General features: G+C 42.3%; 1 protein-coding gene across 4 annotated transcripts in view; it reads right to left on the reverse strand.

The window, feature by feature from the left end:
* The window catches only part of LOC121288580 (dnaJ homolog subfamily C member 11), a 45,678-nt gene extending 22,969 nt beyond the window's left edge, over window positions 1–22,709 (reverse strand). For 2 of the 4 annotated variants that reach the window (XM_041207189.1, XM_041207187.1), the window contains exons 1-8: window positions 22,575–22,709; window positions 11,879–12,008; window positions 11,278–11,351; window positions 9,719–9,820; window positions 8,180–8,305; window positions 6,997–7,119; window positions 5,573–5,646; window positions 1,810–1,999 (exon numbers count right to left, since the gene is read on the reverse strand). In XM_041207189.1, coding sequence (XP_041063123.1) covers window positions 1,810–1,999; window positions 5,573–5,646; window positions 6,997–7,119; window positions 8,180–8,305; window positions 9,719–9,820; window positions 11,278–11,351; window positions 11,879–12,008; window positions 22,575–22,646 — 891 coding nt within the window. In that variant the 5' untranslated portion in view covers window positions 22,647–22,709. Of the gene's footprint in view, window positions 1–1,809; window positions 2,000–5,572; window positions 5,647–6,996; window positions 7,120–8,179; window positions 8,306–9,718; window positions 9,821–11,277; window positions 11,352–11,878; window positions 12,011–12,080; window positions 12,385–22,574 lie in introns of those variants that run through there. The other 2 variants (XM_041207188.1, XM_041207190.1) reach the window with 2 other exon arrangements.
* Between the last annotated feature and the right edge of the window lie 271 nt (window positions 22,710–22,980).

A 22,980-nucleotide genomic window follows, 5' to 3' on the forward strand; every position in this document is an offset into this window, starting at 1 on the left:
CCCTCCAGCCTGCTCCACCATTCATGGCTGATTTTCGGCTCCAACTCCACTTTCCCGCCTACTCCCCATATTCCTTGATATACTGAGATCTGAAAGTTATTTTTTTCTTGTTTTCCACAGGGTGTGAGCGTCCCTGGCTTAGGCCAGTGTTTATTGCCCATCCCCATTTGCCCTCGAGGTGGTGGTGGTGAGCTGCCTTCTTGAACCACTGCAGTCCATGTGGTGTAGATGCACCCATAGTGCTGTTAGGAAGGAAGTTTCGGGATTTTGACCCAGTGACAGTGAAGGAGCAGCAATATAGTTTCAGGTCAGGATGGGGTGTGGCTTGGAGGGGAACTTGCAGGTGCTGCCCCCATGCAACTGCTGCCCTTGTCCTTTGAATAGGTAGAGTTTGCAAGTTTGGAAGGTGCTGTTGAAGGAGCCTTGGTGAGTTCCTGCAGTGCATCTTGTAGATAGTACACACTGCTACCATTGTGTGTCAGTGGTGGATGGAGTGAATGTTAAATGTACTAGAGTGGGCGCCAATAAAATGGACTGCTTTGTCCTGGATGGTGTCAAGCTACTTGAGTATTGTTGGAACTGCACTCATCAAAGCAAGCGGAGAATATTCCACCACACTTGAGCCTTGTAGATGGTGGACAAGCTTTGGGGTGTCAGGAAGTGAGTTACTCTTTTCAGAATTCCAAGCCTATGACCTGTTCTTGAAACCACAGTATTTATATGGCTGGTCCAGTTCAGTTGCTGGTCAATGGTAACCCTAAGATGTTGATGGAGGGGGATTCAGAGATTGTAATGCCATTGAATGTCAAGGGAAATGGTTAGATTCTTTCTTGCTGGAGATGGCCATTGCCTGGCACTTGTGGCAGGAATGTTACTTGCCACTTATCAGTCCAAGCCTGAATGTTGTACATATGTAGCAATACCTGGACATGAACTGGTTCAGTCTATTTCACCCTGCAACTAATCACTGCTGTATCTGGCCTGAGAATGTTTGATAGGTGACTGAGATGGGAAGAGCTCCAAACCTCTGCACCATTCATGATGATAATAAATATCACTAATTGCTGGGGGGAGGGGTGAAATCCCCTATGGGCTACCATATAAATACTGTGGCTACAAGAGCAAGTCAGAGGCAAGGAGTCCTGCTGCAAGTAACTCACCTCCTGACTCCCCAGAGCCTACCATCCATCTACAAGGCACAAGTTAGGATTGTGATGGAATACTCCTCACTTGCCTGGCTGAGTGCAACTCCCGCAACACTCAAGAAGCTTGACACCACCCAGGGCAAAGCAGCCTGCTTGATAGGCACCCAATCCACAAACATTCACTCCTTCCATCACCAGCCAAAGTGACAGCAATGTGTACCATCTCAAAAATGCACTGCAGGAACTCACCAATCCTCCTTCGACAGCACTTTTAAACACATGGCCATTACCACCTAGAAGGACAAGGGTAGCAGATACGTGGGAGCACCAACACCTGAAAACTCACCTCCAAGCCACTCAACACGCTGACTTGGAAATATATTGCTGTTCCTTCACTGTCAATGGGTCAAAATCCTGGAACTCCCTCCCTAACAGCACTGTGGGTGGACCTACACCACATGGACTGCAGCGGTTCAAGAAGGCAACTCACCACCACCTTCTCAAGGGCAATTAGAGATGCACAATAAATGCTGGCCTAGCCAACGATGCCCACATACCATGAATTAATTTTTAAAAATTATGAACCAAACTGAATAACAACTAGAATAATATTTGTGATATGAGGCAATAGCACTTGTTTTGAACATGTTTAAATCTCCATTACCTGCAATGCTATTGTAAGGTGGCTGGTTTTAGTGTCCCTTACTAGACTGGTATTCATGGCAGACTGACTGCCCCAGCGCCATTGCAGGTAACCCATTGTGTTCTTGTCCAAGTTTCGTGCTAGGACTGTGGTCAAGCCAGGACGGATTCCACGAGATGAAAACTGTAGCCCACAATGAGTGGTGATAAAACTGTACAAGACAAGGGAGAGCAGAGAGAACATTTGTTAGAGAAGGCCAGTGTTTTGTTTTAATAAAAAGGTTATCTTTCTGATTTTTCTCCCTCTTAGGTTACCCAAGTAGCTGTTCATCAGGAACAAGCTGAGGTAATGAATGTTGATCAGCCAAGCCTGACCTTGCCCTCGCCCAATTTCCTGCACTCTATGTACCTACAATCAATGGAAGTGGTTGGGTGTGGGTGCTTTATCCGATTGTTTTTCCTTCCCAATCCATGGATCTATCTGTCATCAACATTCCAGCCGAGATCAGCTAACTCAGTAACTGGCTAGAATGTCTAGTCCTTTTGGTCTGTTTGATTCCAAATTCTGTGCGCTGTGTATTTACTCACTCACTGACTTGGAAAGATAATTAGAACTTTTAAGATGAAATCTGTTTAATATTCTCAACTAATAAAGACATTTTCCACATAGCAAAGTTCTGTCGCAGCATTTTGGCTTTGCCAATTGATTGTTACCCATGGACCAACTTTGGATCTTACAGGCCAGGCCATATGACCAGTGCTCTCCACCAGGAAATGGTGTTGATGTGGAGGGAGGGGAACAGTCATCATTAACTCAGTTTCTATTCAATGTGAACTTAAGGGTTTGCAGTCCTCATTTCAATAACAATGACACACATTCACCTTCTTCTCCCCACACCCCTGCCTTTACAAATATAGGAACTGACAGGCAAAAAAAACACAACCTTGGTATTATGGCACAGCCAACGGTAAAGGCTGAGTTGTTCAAATCCCAGAGGGAAACTTGAAACAATTGTCATAATAATTTTTGCAATTTGTATGTTTCGAGATGCAGGCTTTGAATTCAGTAGTAATAAAACCACCGAGTCTCAAGAGGTTTTTTTAAAGAATCACAGAACAGAAGAGGCCCTTTGGCTCATCAAGTCTGCATCGACACTTGAGAAACACCTGACCCACCCACCTAATCCCATTGACCAGCACTTGGCTCAAAGCTTTGAATGTTATGACATCTCAAGTGCTCATCCAGGTACTTTTTGAAGGATGTGAGGCAACCCGCCTCCACCACCCTCCCAGGCAGTGCATTCCAGACTGTCACCACCCTTTGGGTAAAAAAGTTTTTCCTCACATTCCCCCTAAACCTCCTGCCCCTCACCTTGAACTTATGTGCCCTCGTGACTGACCCTTCAACTAAGGGGAACAGCTGCTCCCTATCCACGCCCCTCATAATCTTGTACACCTCGATCAGGTTGCCCCTCAGTCTTCTCTGCTGCAACAAAAACAACCCAAGTCTATCCAACCTCTCTTCATAACTTAAATGTTTCATCCCAGGCAACATCCTGGTGAATCTCCTCTGCACCCCCTCCAGTGCAATCACATCTTTCCTATAAGAATTTCCTATGGAACTAAATTAAACATTTATTAGTACAAGAAAGATTGTAAGCACATACATATATCTACAAAATTACTACCATAATAACTATAAAAATCACTTAACTAATCTGACTCTCAGTTAGACCCCCAGTAAGGCAACAGTAAAACACATGGATTTAAACAGACCCTTGGCAAAGCACATCCTGGACAATGGCATTCAAAATGAGTTTCTTTCAGCTCTGGATCCTTGCAAACAGACTTGTGGCTTACAGGCTAGAGGTTTTAGATCTTAGGATCCCTCCTTTTACCAACAGCCTTCTCTTCCTTTATACATATTTTGCTCTTTGAATGCAAATTTTCACTGTCACTAGGTTTTTTTTTAACCCTTTAAATCTTCTAACAATAAAACTCTTCCATAATGCCCACTTTATGAGTAAACTTTTTAAAAACAAACACATTGTTTCTGAGCTTCACCTGGTTAGGTGTAATATTTCACCCACTCTTTTGAATTGTCTATTTAGAAATGCAAATTGCCCCCTTTACACTTCACCTTCTATTTCCCTTTGTTTATCTAATTACCATTTCAAACCTACTTCTCCTCTATACATCAAAGTCTCTAGACCAGCTGGCTTTAATCCAATTAAGACACACACACACACACACCACTAAACTCTATTTTAAAATAACTTCCAATAACATTATAGACATTATTATATCTTATTGATACTCGGTCCCTCCAGTTTACCTTCTGCCATCCTAGTAGACTTGGGACAGTTATAATGAAATTAAGTAATCAAAGTAAGCAATCTCTATTGAATAGTCTAAACAAATCCAGACACGAGGCTAGGAAAATCCCTGATAGCGGACAGCTTTGAGAACCATAGGTCCAATATCATCTGCTTCTCCAGAGCATGCCACACTCAATGTCGTGTGTCAAATTACTCACATATATTTCTTTCAGAAAATAACATATTACAACATTTAATTTGCATTTGAATGAATCAACACTATCTGCCTCTACCATCGCCCTGTGGCATCTGTTCCATAGATTGATCACTCATTCATTGAAATAATCTTTCCTCATATAAGTTTTGCATTTACTGCATTATGAGTGTAGGCTCCAGACAAGGTCAAACACTGACCTTATTATATTCCACATTCCACATTTATATAGTCCATTTAGAATCCGAAAGGCCAAATCACCTTTCAGCCTTCCCTATGGTAGTGAGAAAATGCCCAATTAACCTCATAATCCAATTCCTCCATCTCCTCAATCATTGCTCTCTTCCATATCCTTTCAATAGTTGAAATATTATTTTTTCGGTCACGGTCAGAACTTTAATTGCGGTCACACCAACGTCTTACAAAGTTGCAGGATGACCTCACTACTTCCTATTCAATACTGATCCTCTAAATGTCCCATAATCTGATATGATTCACTTACTGCCATCAAGCACTGTTGCTCAATTTATTAACCACTATCCCTAGATCGCTTTCATTTTCCATACAGTTTAAAAATATTTTCCATACTTGAAGATTGTTTCCTGAGAGAAAGCTGGTGAGTGCCTCACTTCTACACCTCTAGTTCTGTTGTTCTCTTACCAACTGCCAGAACTGGCAAGAGCCCAGCCAGAAGCCCAAGCACTTCCCAACTAACCATTGCCTTGGAGTAACTATTATAAACAGTAGCCAGTTGGAATCAGACCATGTCATCATTGGTGTATGTAGCACATTGGTAGCCATTTAAACTTGTGGAGTACATTGCCTTAAGTTCAGGAAAGATAGGTCTAGGGGTGCAGCACAGATTCACCAGGCTGAGACCTGGGCCTCAAGGGATAAATTATGAGGACAGGTTGTATAGATCTGGCTTGCAGGCTGAGGGGTGATTGAGATATTTAAAATGATTAAAGTATTTCATAGGATAAAGAGAAAGTTTCCTGTGATGGAGCGGGTGGGGGGGCATCCAGAACAAGGGGGGATAGTTTTATAATTACAGTTAGGCTAATCAGGAGTAAAACCAGGAAGCTCTTTCTCACACAAAGGACAGCGGACAACTGGAATGCAGCAATTTCAGAAGGACAGAGCTATTAATGTACTGCTGGCCATTTTAATTTCTACTGAACACAGAACAAAACACCAGTAACAACAGTCATATCTGTTTGGAAATTATATTGGAACCTGCTGACATCACTTACCTTTGCGATGTGAGGTTTCTAAATATTTTCATCCCAAATAAAGGCCCCTGAATGTCTCCTGCCCCAAATTCCAACTGTGAAACACAAATGAGTGAGTATCTAAGAATTAATAGAACATTACAGGCCCTGTGCCAATTTATATGACTGCTTTAATATCAGGGTTGTATCATGTTCATTTTGAATATTCCTCAGGTCAGTAGCATTCCTGCCTCCTAATCAGCGGTTGCGGATTCAAACCCTACTTCAGACTTAAATATACAAACCTGGCTGAAGGATGAGATGACAAATTAGTATCTGTCTGCCTGACATGCAAAAGTAGGTGCACAGTAAAATCTCAGGACACTATTTGAAGAGCAGAGAGTTCTCCCTGCATCCTGGACAACTTTGCTCCTTAAAAAGCAGAAAAAATTGCTCATTCATCTCACTTGATCTTTGTGTTTTTGTATGGTTGCACAAATGGCTGTGATGTTTGGCTACACAGTAGTCACTGTTTTCCAAAAGGAACTCATTGCTTTAAAATATTAAAGTAAAATGTAATAAAGAACTGTACAAATGCAAAACTTTCATCTGCAGTGTATTCAGTTGGGTGTTGGAGAGCACAAATCTCTACCCACAAATGTTTTATGTCTAAAATCCTTTCCCAGTGATTAAACACCAAAGCCATTTTCAATCTGTTAACAGGCAATTTTAAAACACAACCTGTTGCTGCTTGACCCTGCATTGTAACTGACAGCAACGATGTAGCCACACCACCTGAAAATCTCTGCCAAGTAGCTGACAGGCATTGGTAGTGAAGAACAGTTACTTGCTGCTATTGACTGATGTGCATTATTTGGACAAATAATATATGGTGCTCAATCTTTATCAATACAGAGAGGCATGGGAATCAGTTAAAAGAAGCATTACACTGTATCGGGGGGCATAACTGCAAATTGTCAAATTAACGCAACCAATCTGCCAATTAAGGATCAAAAGATATTGGGAACATGTTATATATTTCAACTTGTGGAATCAGGCGTTTGATGGCATGCCAGTTTTATATGGACTGCTCAGTTAAGTTGCCTGACATAAGCAACCTATTTTGCATTCTACCATGAATCATAGCCTCACAGAACATTCTGCATTCTAATAACATATAAAACACAAAATGTACAGGTGATGCCAAATAAATTCATGTGCATTTCAAACAATCCTCATACAAAACCCTATTCAACTCACTACCACTGCAGAATTTTGTTTGGAGTGATTGAACAGTGTGTGGAGCAACCATTTGCAAACTGTCAATTTTAAGCAACTTATCTACATCCAAGTTCAAGCTCAACACCTCTTAGCAAATGCATCCTAAATCTCAACAATAACTGCAAAGGAATTCCAAGAATGGAAAGTTACACTGTTACTGTGAGGAGTAAAGATTCAGCCCTTACCTCACCCCACCCCTTTGCAGAGGTTACCCGCCTCAATGCAATGTTGATTGAACCACCGCCATTGCCATTCTGCGTTGAGAGGCTCCCTGCCAGAACAGCTGTATCCGTCGTGGTTAATGGAGCCTGGATGAAAAACATGAATTAAATTATATTTAACTTCACCCTTCTAACTTACTCTCCTGAAGATGCTAACGCACAGTGGGTTGCAGAACCACAGGTGATGGCAGTCCTACTTATCTCATGCAAGCCAGAATTTATTTTGTGTCAGTTGGACAATGGGGCTTGGAAAGGTATTTGACTGTGGGTGGCATTACAGCCAAGTCCAAAAGTACCCTCAACAAAACATCCACAAATATGCTCCTTCCATTACTGGGTAGTAATCAGCAGCAAGAATAGCAGTTACCTTTGACCCCTCCTCCCTACTAACCTATCAAGGTAGAACCTGCATCCCTTTAAACTCCACAATAGGGCCTGATTTGTATAAGTATTGGACAGCTTAATTGCACCTTCAAATTATATTACATATGAACAAAAATAGCAGCAGAACATATGCTCTCACGAGGCTGCTCTGCCATTCATGGTTCATTCATCTGCCTCAATTCTACTTTCCTATCCACTCCTCATCTCCCTTAATTTTCTGAGAGAGTCTCAAAATTCTGACTAAAGACTTAGTTTGCCTAAAGCAGAAAATAGTTGGATTGTCTAGTAAAGGGCACTTAACAAGTACTGCCGATTCAATATGCAGCAGCTGCAGTCCTCTAGGCGATTGCAGCTCCTCACTATTGCCCCAACTTATTTGTCAGCTTATTTGGCACAGACCTTCCTGGTCTAGAGAGCTTCATGGTGCACCAGGGATGATATTAGTTAAATCAACATCATGGCTTGTCACTCCAACAACACAGTCAGGATCTGGTGGTGTCACTTCACCCTGGATAGTCCTTTGGGAGTACAGGACGTTGGTAGAAGCAGCAGCAGGAAGTGCTTAGTGTTTGTTATAGTTCTCTACGTTTACATCTAGCATGGTTTATTTAATGAACCATTAGGCAAGTGTTACAGGACAATTTTAAAATAATTATTGCTTTGCAAACCTTTGTTAGAAGTTCTGAAACAATGTTCCCACAACATATACTAGCACAAGGAGGGTGCCAAGTGACAAAGAGGGACTTTAGTATTTGCCACCTACTTCAATAGATTGTGATATGTGCATTTTATTAATTTCAATCTGAGGAAACCGACTGCCTGGCTCTTCAAATTCCTCATCATAGCGGTCAAACAGATCAGTGGCATCCAAGCCGACACTTATCGTACCCTGCAAGAAGATTAAATAAGTTATTGCTCTTTTATTAGGATTTGCAATTCTAGAGTGGCAATGCAGCAAATGATGTGTATAGCTCCTGGCACTATTCAAAAGAAGAACCCAGCCTTAAACTGACATCTATACCTGTTTACCTCTTGCAATGATGCACAGGAACTCAAAATCAAGTCTTCAGAGGAAGTAAGGTTAGCGGGCAAATCTATATTTTTATATGTTACCATTATAAATTCCAATGTCCACATTTGCCACACAAGTGTACATTGTTGCCAGGTAAACAGTGTGTATTTGTCACATTCTAATCACACCAGTTGTGGCACTGCAGCTCATCCACTGATGGGAGATTACAATTTTAACATGACAAATTTACAAGGGTACTTAAGTGCAGACATAATAATTTATAATAGAAAATGTTAACAGAATTCAGACATACACACATTTGTAATGTACTATGAACATAGACATACACACACATTTTGAAGCGATTTCAATTTTTCACCTCTTGCACCTGTTTGACATTTGAAAATCACCAAGTCTATGGCAAGACAGTGACTACACTTCAAAAATGCTTAATTGGCTATGAAATGTTTTAGGATGCCCTGGCATTGTGAAAGGCATTGTATAAATACAAGTCTTTTATTTTCTTCTCAGCTTAGAAACAAGAGAATGTTATGGTAAACATGGTCAGTATTTTACAACCACTCGGACAATGGCTGGATTGCAGTGAATTGAAACAGTACATCGTACTCCGTGGGATTAAAGACAAGGAAATTGTGCGAGAAACATCCTACAAGTGAAAGAAACCCATTGGAAATAAAATATTTCACATAGTAACCCTTTAGCAGTTAACTGCTCAAGTCCAAAGCCTTCTTTGGATATAAAATAGTGACCACAGTAATAGCCATATGATTGGGTTGAATTTCCATGAAAATGCAAAGCTAAAAACAAGAGGCTTAAAAAACAACCTTATACAAAGCTTTTATAGCACTAACTGAACAAGGCACAGAGCCTACCCAATCCTTCAATTAAAAATCATTTTAGAACCTCCACGTCTAATGCTTTGCAGCTGAAACAACTCGGCCACTTGGTTCTATTTTCTATTTCTGCACCAATCTCCTTGTCCTACCCTAAACAGATCAACTCTTGCTCAGGTCCCTTTGCACAAACAATGACAGATGTTCTATAGCTTCACACTCAGCTGGCCATTCTCCACGAACAAGCCTGGACCATAAACTTTAGCCACTACCATTGTGGTAGCTATCACAGACAACCCTGTCCTTAATCTCTTCCATATATTCCCCCCATCCAGCTGGAGCAGGAACCCTGGCTGATATTCCACCCCCTTCTCTTGGAATGCTGTGGGTTATTCTGGCACCTCACTTCCAAATGATCTAGCAGATCCTAGCATACCTTGGGATTTGTTCTTTGCTGCAGTCGCCTCTCTTCCCTCTCTCGTTGTAGTCTTTCAAATTCTTCACGTATTTCAGCTGCTGCTTTCTTCCTTTCCACTACCTGTAAAAAAAAATACATCAATTCGCAAACTACAGAATTATACACAAGTCACAAGCAATGGTTGTAATTTCTTACACATTACACAGCTTAATTGTAATTTTCTACAAGAGTCAAAAAACAGCCCTGCAGAATTTAATGCTCTCCCACTCAGAACTGGGAAACAGCACTTCCTGGTGACTCCACTGGCTGAGGCAGTGAGCATTATCTAAGCCAGGGCAGAAAGGTCTCAGATTCTGCACTCAGATGTGGAGTTAGCAGATCTCAGTTGGGTTGGAAGGACCAATTTAATAGTCCAAAGCCTCAGTTGGAAGGGAAAATCAGAAATCATCAAGACGACATTGACAGAATCTCCCTACCTAGCAAACCCCATCACCAATAAGGACAAAAGCATTACCACCCTGACTTGGGTATATATTGCCATTCCTTTATCATTGCTGGTTTAATATCCTGTAACTCCCTAGCCAATATCTTTGTGGGAACACTCTCACTACAAGGCCAGCAGCAGTTGAAGGAGATGCCCACTACCACCACCTCAGGCATTTCCAGATGGCCAGGAGCTAAAGCCTCGCCAGTAACAACTACATCTGAGGGGCACATATTTTAAAAAGCCAAGGTTCTGTTCCATATTGTGATCCAGTTAAACCTGAAGGCAAGTGCTCACACATGTGGACATCAATTAGGACAGTGATTCACACCAACAACCAAAGCATAGGCTCAAACAAGAGGGAAGATAGTACAATATTCATGGAACTATGCAATATCAGCTCATGGAGTCAATAGCTTCAGGGGAGAAGAATGGGAAAGGGAGGGAAGCTCAACCAGGCGAGGTCTGATATAGATGTGAGGTGGTAGGGCAGAGTTGAGAAATCTATGAATTGAAGTTGATAAATGACACCTTAAGTAGGCCTGATGTGCAATTCACCTACGAGAGTCACAGAGATTAGGGAACATGGCTTTTGAGCAGTGAGTACAATATTTTACAAAATGGAAAAGGTCAAAAGGAAATTTATACTCCCTTCCATATCACTAGCTCCTTAAATGGAATTGTGTGCCACAACTTGCAGAAAAAAAATACAAATGAAAACTATTGCAAACTCCTGGACCTTGTATTGTTCAAGCAGCAGTTTATACATGAGCTTCAATTAAATTAATCATCCAGGAAGCAATCTTTTAAGTATTTGCAATATGTGTTTCATACCAAACACTACTGACACCAAGATTTTGGAATCTTCTGCTGCACCACTGTGACAATTCTTACCAGCTTTTGCACCCAGGACATCTGTTGGGTTATTAATTTATTGCTAGTTTAGTGGACTGTGGCCTCACACTCACCAGGAACTGGATCAACAACACCCAAACTCCTTTCATGCAAGGTTCTCAAAGAAAGATCCTTCTAATTTCAGTCTAAGCCTGAATCCAGCCTTTGGGAGAAGTGCTGGGATAGAATATTGCCTTACCTCCCATCCTTCCATTTCCAGGCCCTTTTTACCATAGATGTCATAGATGGCTCTGCTCTGGGGGTCACTAAGTACTGTTAAGAAAAATAACAAGGAATCAGAATGAACTGATCTTTTAAAAACTATGGTGCACAATACACAGGATATGTGATTCTACACCCATTGAGAGTTTGTAACCTAAATTGTGGTATGAAAGTGTGCGACAGAGAGAGAGAGAGAAAGAGAAAGAAAGAGAAAGTGAGGGAGAAAAGAGTAAAAGAATGAGAAAAGAGATCAAAAAGAGAAGAGTATCTTGATCACAACAAAGTGAACAGAACAGGAGGGGAGCAGAGTAAAGGCCATAAAGGGAATTGAGGGATAACAGCCTCTTAATTTCCTTTTTGCCTTTAGACAGGATTAATCGTTAGGGAAAGGTGGACAATTGACACGTCACACTTTGAACTGGTTCACAACGACCTGTGCTACCCAGAAAAAAAAATGAATAATTTGGGATTATCTTACATGCAATAGACCAACTGCGCAAAGGTACTGAGAAAAAGGGTGGTGGAAAGATTAAATCAAGCTGTGCATCCCATTTTCTTCTACCACCCAAGGTTCTTACCTTCATATGCCTGGTGCACAAGGTTAAAGAGAGTCTCTGCCTGTTGTTTCAGATCGGGGTCTCGGTGTTTGTCTGGGTGGTAGAGCATACACAACCGGCGATAGGCAGCCTTCAGCTCATCTTGTGTGGCCTGCGATCAACAGATGAATCAGCAACATTAAACACAAAAAGAAGATAGAAGCAAAAGTTGTTTCAAAGTTACCTGGTATAGTCAAGATGACAGCGCTGTTGTCTAATCCAAGAGTTTAATTTTGTCCTCCAGATACAACTTGTTGGAAGGTACATCACTCAGTTCTGCCTGTGTAATCTGTGTAAGGATCACTGGAGTTGGTGTCAGGGCAGATGACAGGGGAGAGTTATTCTGACACTGTTCACTTCCCTGAAAGGCTGAGTGCTGAATAAAAACTTTCTATTCACTCTCCAGAGCTCCTTGGATCAATGTAACACATCTTGTGGTATAGAAGCATACAGATCAGGGCTATCCAAAGTGCTACTTGGGGAGCCCCTCAAGTGACTTCAGTGCCTCCAGGCTGGTAGGAGAAGTGAAAGAATAGAATTAGGCTTGGATAAGGCACCTCTCTCAGCCAGCTGACACTCACTGGCTCTCTCTCTCAACTATCTTCTGAAAGGACAGTCAGGCTATTTATTGTATGATGGATGTGACAAATCTATTCTTAGAAGCATAGGGAAGCTGATGCACTTAGAATCTCTGAAAATCTGAAATTAAATAGAATGTCATCAGCTATGTTCTCATACTTTTGTCAACTTTTCTCGACAATTTCACCTCTAAGCCTCCTCCTGTACTTCTGCTGGGTTACTGTTCTACAAGAAACAAATATCCTCTGGAACTTCATCCAAGTGGCCATTCTTTGTGTATGGCCCGAGACAGAGAGTTTGACAGGTTATTCATGGGAATTGCTGGGCAAAAAAAAAAGACCATAGTTTACCTAATTTGCCTTTTACCATCCTGCTAATTGCATGATACACCGACGATGGAGTTGTTGGCTAATCACAGCAATTAATTTCTGCAAGTAATCTACAACAAATGCTGACATGAGGTGAGTAAAACCCCCAGTGGTAGAGAACTTTGGGAACCATAGTCCAAAGTCACCTGTTCCTCCCTAGTATGCTACAATTACTACGTTATGTCTCAAATAACTCATAAACTGTGTACCAAAATATTATGTTCCAAGAAAAATCAATCTAATTTACATTTGAATAAATCAATACTGGCTGTTTCCACTGTTTCAGAGTGGTAATGTCGCTGGGCTGGTAATCCAGAGGCCCAGGCTAATGCTCCAGAGACACTGATGGAATTTAAAATAAATCTGGAATTAAAAGCTTATCTTAGTAATGGTGACTATGAAATTATCATAAAAACCCACCTGTTTCACTAATATTCTTTAGGGAAGGAAATCTGCTGTCCTACCCGGTCTGGTCTGTCCTAGATGTGACTCCAGACCAAAACAGCAATATGGTTGACTCTTAATGCCCTCTGTCCCGCCCTGTTGGTCCTGCAAAGTCCTCCTTACCTGTGCCAAAATTAGGAGAGCTGTCTCATAGTAACAGTCAAGCAACAGATTGACATAGCCTTGGCACTGAATCATAACTTACAATGTCCCAGCCGCCAATATCACCATCCCTGGGTATGTCCTGTCCCACCAGGAGGACAGACCCAGCAGAGATGGCGATTACAGTCGGGAGGAAGTTGCCTCCGACATTGACTCCGGACTACATCTGGTCTCATGACATCAGGTCAAACAAGGTAAAGAAACCTCCTACTGATCACCACCTAACGTTCTCTCTCAACTGATGAGTCAGTACTCCTCCATGTTGAACACCACTTGGAATAAGCACCAAGTAGGCAAGTAGAAGCTCGGTAGCACCACTACTCATGAGCTGGCAGCGTTCTAATGGACATGGCTGCTAAACTTGGCCTGTGGCAAGTGGTGAGGGAGTCAACAAGAGGGACGCGTTCACACCAATCTCTCATGAGGTCCCCAGCATTACGGATGCCAGTCTTCAGCCAATTTGATTCACTCCATGTGAGGCTGAAGACACTGGATATGGCAAATGTTATGGGCCCTGACAAGATTCAGGCAATTGTATGTAAGACTTATACTCCAGAACTAGCCATTCCAGCCATGCTGTTCCAGTACAGGTACATTTGACCAAGTGTGGCATCCAGGAGCACTAGCAAAACTAAGTCAATGGGAATCAGGGGAAAACTCTCCACTGGTTGCAGTCATAGTCATACCGAGCACCAAGGAAGATGATTGTGGTTCTTGGGTCAATCCTCTCAGTCCCAGGACATTGCTGTAGGAGTTCTTCAGGGTAGTGTCCTAGGCCCAACCACCCAACCATCTTAAATTGCTTCATCAATGACCTTTCCTCTACTGTAAGGTCAGAAGTGGGAATGTTCGCAGATGATTGCACAATGTTCGGTATGATTCACAACTCCTCAGACACTGAAGCAGTCTGTGTTCATATGCAGTACGCCCTGCACAACATTCAGGGTTGGGCTGATAAGTGGCAAGTAACACTTGTGCCACACAATGACCATCTCCAACAAAAGAGAATCTAACAATCTCCCCATGACATTCAATGGCAGTACCATTGCTGAATCCCCCAATATCAACATTCTGGGGGATATCATTGGTCAGAAACTTAACTGGACCTGCAAGAGCAGGTCAGGGGCTGGGAATGCTGCGGCAAGTAATTCATCTCCTGACTCCCCAAAGCCTATCCACCATCTACAAGGCACAGTCAGGAGTGTGATGGCATACTCTCCATTTGCCTGGATGACTGCAGTTCCAACAACACCCAAGAAGCTTGACACCATCCAAGGCAAAGCACCCTATCCACCACCTTCAATCTTCACTCCCTCTATCACCAATGCACAGTGGCAGCAGTGTGTAGCATATACAAGATGCACTGCAGAGAATTGCCAAGCCTCCTTCAACAGCACCTTCCAAACCCGCAACCTCTACCACCCAGAAAGACAAGGACAGCAGATGCATGGGAACACCACCACCTGCAAGTTTCCCTCCAAGTCACACACCATCCGGACTTGAAGCTATATTGTTGTTCTTTCATAGAGTCAAAATCCTGGAGCTCCCTTCCTAACAGCACTGTGGGTGTACTTACATCACATGGACTGCAGCGGTCTAAGGTGGCTCACCACTACCTTCACAAGGGCAATTAGGGATGGATAACAAATGCTAGCCAGTGACGCCCACAGACCGAGAAAGAATGAAAAAACAACACCCTCTTGAACTAAATACCAGAGCCCAGTTCGATCTTGCCCTCAGCAAATAAGTACTTTCCAACTAGGAGTCACCGAATTACAATTGAGCGTGAAAATCCCACTCAAGTTTCTTCATCCTCCTGCAGGAGTATGCAAACCCACTGACGCAACCCTATTATTTCCCCAGCCGATATATCAGCTAACGCAGCACAGGGTGTAAACTGGGTGTGAACAGGCTGTCTACTCAATGAGCCTGACAAGCAATCTAAAAAGTTAAACCAACCACTTATGGATACAACTTTGAACGAAACACTCAAAAAGGAAACTGACTGGCTCCAAAGAGATTCTGAAAAAAGCTGCTAGACACAATTAGTAACACTTATTTTCTGCAGTTATTTTGTGATTTTTAAAAATCTTTTGCAACAAAGTTTCCCCTTTAATGTTTTGGAGAGTGGATGTTTTGGAGAGTGGAACCTGTTGGTGGAATAAGTAGCCTAAAACTCATAAGCTCGAGAGACAACTTGTTCTTCTACCATTTTTCTCTAGGAGGATTGCATCAGCAGAGTCACAGTAACTATCCGAACACTGCTTTCTTAATCCTCCACAGCAATAATCATAAAACCTGGGAAGTGATTTTCTAGAATTCACCCCTTTTCCTGAAGAGACTGAATTTTGTTAGGTTACAGCTTCATGAGCACCAGCAATTTCATTCTGCAATATTTTTCATAGATGAGACTGGACCAGGTAAGTGGGATGCTTAAGTATGGAGGAATATCAGTCCTGGACAATTCTGTCATAATCACACGCAATGCATTTATTTACTGGACCATCAGTAACTCATTCATGATCTTATTCAAAAACCCTTAAGCTGTGGCCATTTAATAAAATGACTATTTGTGACCTGCCTTGCTTTCAACTGTTGCTTACAGCTGACTTATTGTTCTTTGTGCCTTTGGGCTCAATTCACTGGCTGCCCAGCTGTGACACATTGACAACAACGAGATACAATACTGTTCCTTCTCTCTACTGTTCTCTAGTTAAGTGGTAACAGAACTGCCAAGGACCCAGATGATCCTAGGTTTAAACCCACTCCAGACAGCAACAGCAAGTGGAGACTGAAACCAGGAGGATCAAATTTTGGGTTAATGTCCAACTGGATAATCGCATCAGGAGGGTGTAGTATTGGTGCCCACCGCAAACCCCCCCCCCCACACACACACACACACCCCCACACACACACACACCCCCACACACACACACACCCCCACACACACACACACCCCCACACACACACACACACACACACACACACACACACACACACACACACACACATCGCCCTCCACTCATCGTATTGGTTGTGGGAGCCCATAAATCCTCCCACCATTTTGGGCAAATACCCTATCAATTGGTATAAAGATGGTTGTGGCCAAGAAAGAAAGACATTGCAGCCTGTCAGACTTAATGAGCCTACAAACCTTCCTCAATTTCACACTGTTCTGAAAGAGAAATGTGAATCATGTAGACAACAACATTGTCCTCCAGTAAAAATAAGCTAGCAGTCAAGGTTATCCTAGCTTTTATGCAGCACATTAATAAATGTTGACCACTACTATGTCTCAAAAAAATGTTTCTGTACATTTTTACCACATTGGGCACATGTATAAACATGTACAATGCCTTAGCGAGGAGAAAGGTAATGTAGTCAAGAGACAGCTTTGAGAAGGGACGGTCAACCTATGGTGGCACAATTTCTTTTAATCAGAATCTACTCCAGTCATTTAACAAATCTCAGTTTTCAAATGTTAGTGCATGCAGATTTGTGTCAGTTATTCCAAATAGTTTGTGCTGTGGTCAGATATCAAAAGCAAAAAAACCCAAGAGATTGTTCACACTATCTACTTTGAATGTTGGAATAATAAATATTCGAAAACCTAAGAAACAATTCATTTGTTCTTCAAAGGCTGCCTCCACTACAAAGAAGGATTATCTCAAGGGATACATCTGGACAACAATTCTCGGGTTTTTAACCACCTGTCTCTATCCTGAGTTGTGAAGATTTAGCTGCAAAACTGTTTGTGTATAGAATTATAGACAGTTACAGCACAAGAGGAGGCAATTCAGTCCATCATGTCTGTGCTGGCTCTCAGCAAGACCCACTCCCCTGCCTTCTCACCAGAGCCCTGCAAATATTTAGTCTTCAGGTGCTTATCTAATGCCCTTTTGAAAGTCTTGACTGTTTCTGCCTCCACCCTACTCTCAGGTAGGGCATTCCAGATCCTAACCTCTTGTTGTGTAAAACGTTTTTCCTCATGCAGATATTGGCTCTTTTGTCAATCATCTTAAATCAGAGTCCTCTGGTTCTCTTTATCTACTCTGTCCAGACCCATGATTTTGTAGTGGTAAGGACTCTATTACTGGAGTTTGCCCAAGTCATTACCCTGCCTATAAATAAATTTGACCAATACAGCGCAAGATATTTTCCGCTTTTCAAACGTGACAGGTGAATTGGTGAGCAACATCTATGGTAAGAGGGTAACTATTAGTCCTGGTGTACACTAACCCAGTCATTGCACACATTAGGCAACATGTTTGCTTCCAGGAATTAGGGACATGCTTCCCGAAACTGCTTTGTCATACACATAAGTTAAGAGTTGGGAAAAAGCCAGAACTTCGACAGCAAGTGAAAGAGCCCTATTAAAACAGGAGTATTTAACTGAACTATTCACCCAGAGTTTTGCTTTCTTCCAGTCTCAAACAGCAGGATCTCCAGCTGATAACTGCCCGCAGCAACACAAATGAAATCAGGAGCACACTATGTGGAGAGTCACAGGTGCCGAGTTTCCAATCTGTCCACACTGCAGTTCACTGCATTTCCCCAGAGCAACCCTTTAGCAAGACACTGGTTTGCACTTTTATCCTCAACAGAAAGTTCTTTAGAAAAAATGTATCAAACAACAAATAGGAATCTTCTTGCACAGCTTTTTGTTCGTAAAAATGACTTTGAAAAAGCTGTTTACAATCAGACCATTTTCTGCATTAAATAGTAGCTTTTTGAAAAAAAAATCATTAGAAACTGGAATTGCTGGAAGCACACTGCAAATCAGCCAGCATTTGTAAAAACAGAAGCCATGTTAGACTGTTTTGGGTATAAATCTTTCCAGTTCTAATAAAGGCTACACATCCAAAATATCATTCCATCTTTCCTCTCTGCTGATGTTGAATGACCACTTTAATTAAAAAAATAACATTTCTTGGAAAGGTCTTTCCTTGTCTCTCAAGATTTTCCTTCTCACCTACTTGACACCAAGCAGTATTCCCAGACAATGTTGCTTGGTCAGCATAACCAGGCACATGAAAGCAGTCTGGATCTGGTCAACTCCAACAATTACCCTTCAGACCCGCTGCCAAAAAGGTTGACTGAGATGAAAAGTCATTGTGCAATACTGAGCCACGCCATGGAACACCAGAGCACAATGTATCACACGAGTAGATGTTGAAGAGAAGCCGTCAATGTTAATGTTGCAGTGAAATACCTGTCAATTAATTCTGACAGCAGGGAAAAGAAAGTGGCTTATATCATTTTACCTGCACTCATCAGGCATGCAAAGGGATTCATCCCACAAAGTCAAAATGCACAAGAAGCGTGGCAGTTTTCATTAAGGAGAATCAAAGACAAGTAGTAAAATATTGCTTGAACCTTTGATGCAGCCAATCACGTTACACAGTAATTAATATAAAACTAAACTGGAAGCGAAGATCCCTGAATAGGCACTTCACGAATGACCTTCTCTCTTATTTGACAAATTGTTTAACAATCTATCGATTATGTGATATAAGTGAACAGTTTCATTTCTTGTTAATATTGAATTCATTGAAACAGCAGGTTGAATCGTCCATCACGGCCGAGTCCTTAAGGTCAGGTGTTCAATGCTTGATGAATGATGACTTATGTCTGAAGTGATTATAAAGTGTAAGGTACTGCCACCATCCAGCTCAGTAGCGAGCGGCATCAGCCAATCCCACATTGTCAATGGTTTTGCAATAGAGTATAATGGAGGGTGTATGAAATTTTCTTTTCCCACTTCCTTCTTTCACATACTTTCTCCTTTCCTCCAAATCCCACCTGGAGTCTGGCTGGGATTTGAGCCCAATGTTCAGCCAAGCAGCATTCCTTCGAATCAGCCTGATGATCTGAAGGAGACATCGCAGCCAGGTTCTGTCCTCATTTGACGCCAGATACATACACTTTCCAGGAGGGATCATTGGATAGCAATCAGAGACCCTGGCCGACCTGCTCCTTCCTCACCCAACAGGGGCAACAAGACTACTGGTAACACCCCATCACATTGTATCAGCAGCACAGGCCAAGAATCTGCTAGACCCAAGGCAGGTGACGCATTCACAAACCAGGAGAGAGCTTTTACACACAGTAGTCAAGCTACTTTAAATGGAGGGAGCACTACAGAGACTGTAACAGGGACTTCATTGCTTTACCTAGCTCCAAAGGTCACGTATTACATACAAAGCATCACCAAGCATCAGGGCTCCTAATCAAAAGGAGCAGAACTGACAGTGCCTGACAGTAGTCAGCATTTTGAAAGATCAATGTTTGTTGGATTAAGGTTAGTTGAAAAAAGAATCTGTAAACATAAGATTTCCTGCACAGTAAAGCAAGCAGTTGAGCTGGGATTCACTCAGTGGTCCATCAGGCCAGTCGCAAACTTCACGTTTGGCAAAAAAACATGGTTTGGTCTTGCAGACCCATGTTAATTTGCAAGTCTCAGTTTCCTTAAGGTAGGATAGAAGGAGCTATTGATCTAAGTCATGATATACCTGACCTGAGAGATTGTTTGCTGGGACAGTGTAGAGGTTTGATGTACCTAACCTGTGAATATTCAATTCCCTTTATTGGATTCAGCATCTGAAATATCCCATCTTTAAAACAGTTACCACTCACTTCAATTAAAATTTAAAACATTCAAAATGATGCACAAGACCTCAGCATAACTACGGTGTAAAAATCTCAACCTGAGCTTCACATGCTGAGCTGGTCCTTGACTGAAGAACAGAAACAAACATTTACTGATAACAAAACTGAAAGGATTTTCAAACACCAAAGAATTTGATTATTCAAAGTAACATTACACGCCACGAAAGGCAGCACAGAAGGTATCAAGCATAGCAACCTAAAGGGATATTAAGATATTTCAAACACACCATCACTGGAGTTAATGTATTGGTACCAATGTGCCATATCAATACTAGCACTAGCAAATATGTTGTGTAATTCCCTTCATTCATCTTAAATTGCTCTCATTGCCAGTGACAGGCTTGTTCTCCCCAGTATTATACTCCAGTTTATAGTAATCTGGATGCTCTTTCCAGGTACAGCCCACATTTAAGTCAAATTGTTTCATTGTACTGCTGGATGTTTTTCAGTTCAAGTGGACATATACAAGCAGAAACACCTCAACCACTTCATTTTGCTGAGATCCCAATGGTTGCTTCAGACAAAACCCAATCTCAAAGTCAGGGTCTGTAATTTTCCAGAGTGCTTTTCATGTTTGAAGTAGGCACGTCATGAAAATATAAGGGACAACACTGAATTATCCACGTGGCACAGTACTAATTTTTCAATCGCAAATACATTCAGTATTTTATATCTGCTAAGCTCTGACAACCATCTGTGAAACAGAAGTTCACCATTTCAAACCATCTTTGATCTGGAAATTATGCACATATCTTTTCTTACAATCCCATTTGTCAAAAAAATTAAAACTCTTATTTCTACCTCCTCAATGCACCCTAACTTCCAGCAAGCCATCGAAACTTGTCACTCAATGAGGTCATTAGCCCATAGCAAAAACAGAATTACCTGGAAAAACTCAGCAGGTCTGGCAGCTTCGGCTAGTTCTGTCAAAGGGTCATGAGGACTTGAAACGTCAACTCTTTTCTTCTCCGCCGATGCTGCCAGACCTGCTGAGTTTTTCCAGGTAATTCTGTTTTTGTTTTGGATTTCCAGCATCCGCAGTTTTTTGTTTTTATCATTAGCCCATAGGTTTGTTTCCACTGAGTGGGGAATGCACCTGGCTCCTGTCAGAGATCTGTGCCCAGAGGGGATTTGAACAGAAGGGTGCAAATTTTAAATGAGGCTTTACCAGATTAGGAGCCAATGCAGATTAGAAAGCATAGGAAAAGTGGGTTAGCAGGGCTGGTTAGCAGATGTCAGTAATGTTTTGCGTGAGCTCAAGTTTGTAGAGGGTGGTAGCTGGTTGGCTGGTGAGTGTTGGAGTAGATAAGTCTGGAGTAACAAAGGTATAAATTAGGGTTTCTGCAGCAGATGTGCTGAGGCAGAGGTGGTGATAACTTTAGAAAGGATGTGAAGGCATTGGAGAGGGTGCAGAAAAAATTCAAGAGAATGAGGAACTTGAAGATAGATTGGGGCAATTGGGACTATTTTCCTTGGAGAAAAGAAGTTGGAGGGAGATTGATACAGGTATTCAAAATCATGAGGGATCTGGACAGAGTAGATATGGAGAAACTCTTCTCAATCACAAAAGGATCATGAACAAGAGGTTACAGATTAAAATAATTGACAGAAGCAAAAGCAATACGAAGAAAAACTTATTCACGCAGTGCAAAGTTAAGGTCTGGAATGCATTGCCTGACAGTGAGATGGGGGCAGGTTCAGTCGGAGCATTCAAAAAGGAATTAGACCAATATCTAAAAGGAAGAATGTGCAGGGTTACAGGGAGAAGACATGAAAATGGCATTAGGCGAACTGCCCACTCGGAGAGCCGGTGCATTCACGATGGGCCAAACGGCCTCCTCCAGCGCTGTGACAATTATGTGATTTTACATTGGTGGAAGTAGTTAGTTATGGTGATGATGCGGACATGGGTCAGAAGCTCAGCTCAGGGTCAAATCGGACATCAAGATTGCCAACAATCTGGTTCAGCTTCAGTGCCAGGGAGCGGGATGGAGGCAATGGCCAAAGTCGAACGAACTGTCCCAAATCCGGACAGATACCAGTCCCCTTTGCAAGGACAAAATCAACTGTAACGCCGGCGTTTTCCCCATAAAGCAAGTGGACAAAGCGTGAAAAATTCACACGTTCACCGTTAGACAATAGAAATAATGAAAAGACTAAAGTCCGACACAGTATTGGGTTATTCATAATAGGTGAAACAGCCTGACTAATATCCAAGCAACTAAACTAGGTTTCTACATTAAAACAAAGGCCTGTTTTATACTTAAACGGGTCTCTGTTCCACTGCACCGTTGGCTGGGCCCTGCTGCACGTTAACTGAAATTCGCCTGGCGCCCGCTGTCAATAACGGCAAAGCAGCGGCTGATAAAAATACTGCCACCTCCTCCTCGCCCTGCCCGTCCTTCACTAAAACGGCCCATTGAATAGCCGGAGTGCGCTAACAGGAGCCCCCTCACCTCCCTCCTGACGTTCAAAAGCGCGTAAAAGTCATCGTTATTAATCTCCTCGTCCACCAAGGCCGCCGCCATTGTCACCTTTCACCCCGCAGCGGGGCACCGGCCTCAAAGCCAGCCCCCGGCTGCAAAGGAGGATGGGGACTCACAAAGAGATTCCCTCTCCTCTCAGCCGGCCCGACTTCTTTCCGCCGCCCTCTGCTGGCCTGGGGAGGACCGACAGGGTGAAGCGGAAAACTATTGCCGCCCAAAGTAAGAATTTGCACTTAAAATACACGCCAAAAAAAAAAAATCTTTCTTTATTTTTGCATCTTTCAGGTCCTCGGCACATCCCAAAGACCTTAAATAAAAACAGAAAATGCTGGAAATACTCAGCAGGTCTGGCAACGTGTGTGAAGCGAGAAACAGG

The sequence above is a fragment of the Carcharodon carcharias genome, chromosome 15 (assembly GCF_017639515.1).
Source record: "Carcharodon carcharias isolate sCarCar2 chromosome 15, sCarCar2.pri, whole genome shotgun sequence".
Lineage (NCBI taxonomy): Eukaryota > Metazoa > Chordata > Chondrichthyes > Lamniformes > Lamnidae > Carcharodon > Carcharodon carcharias.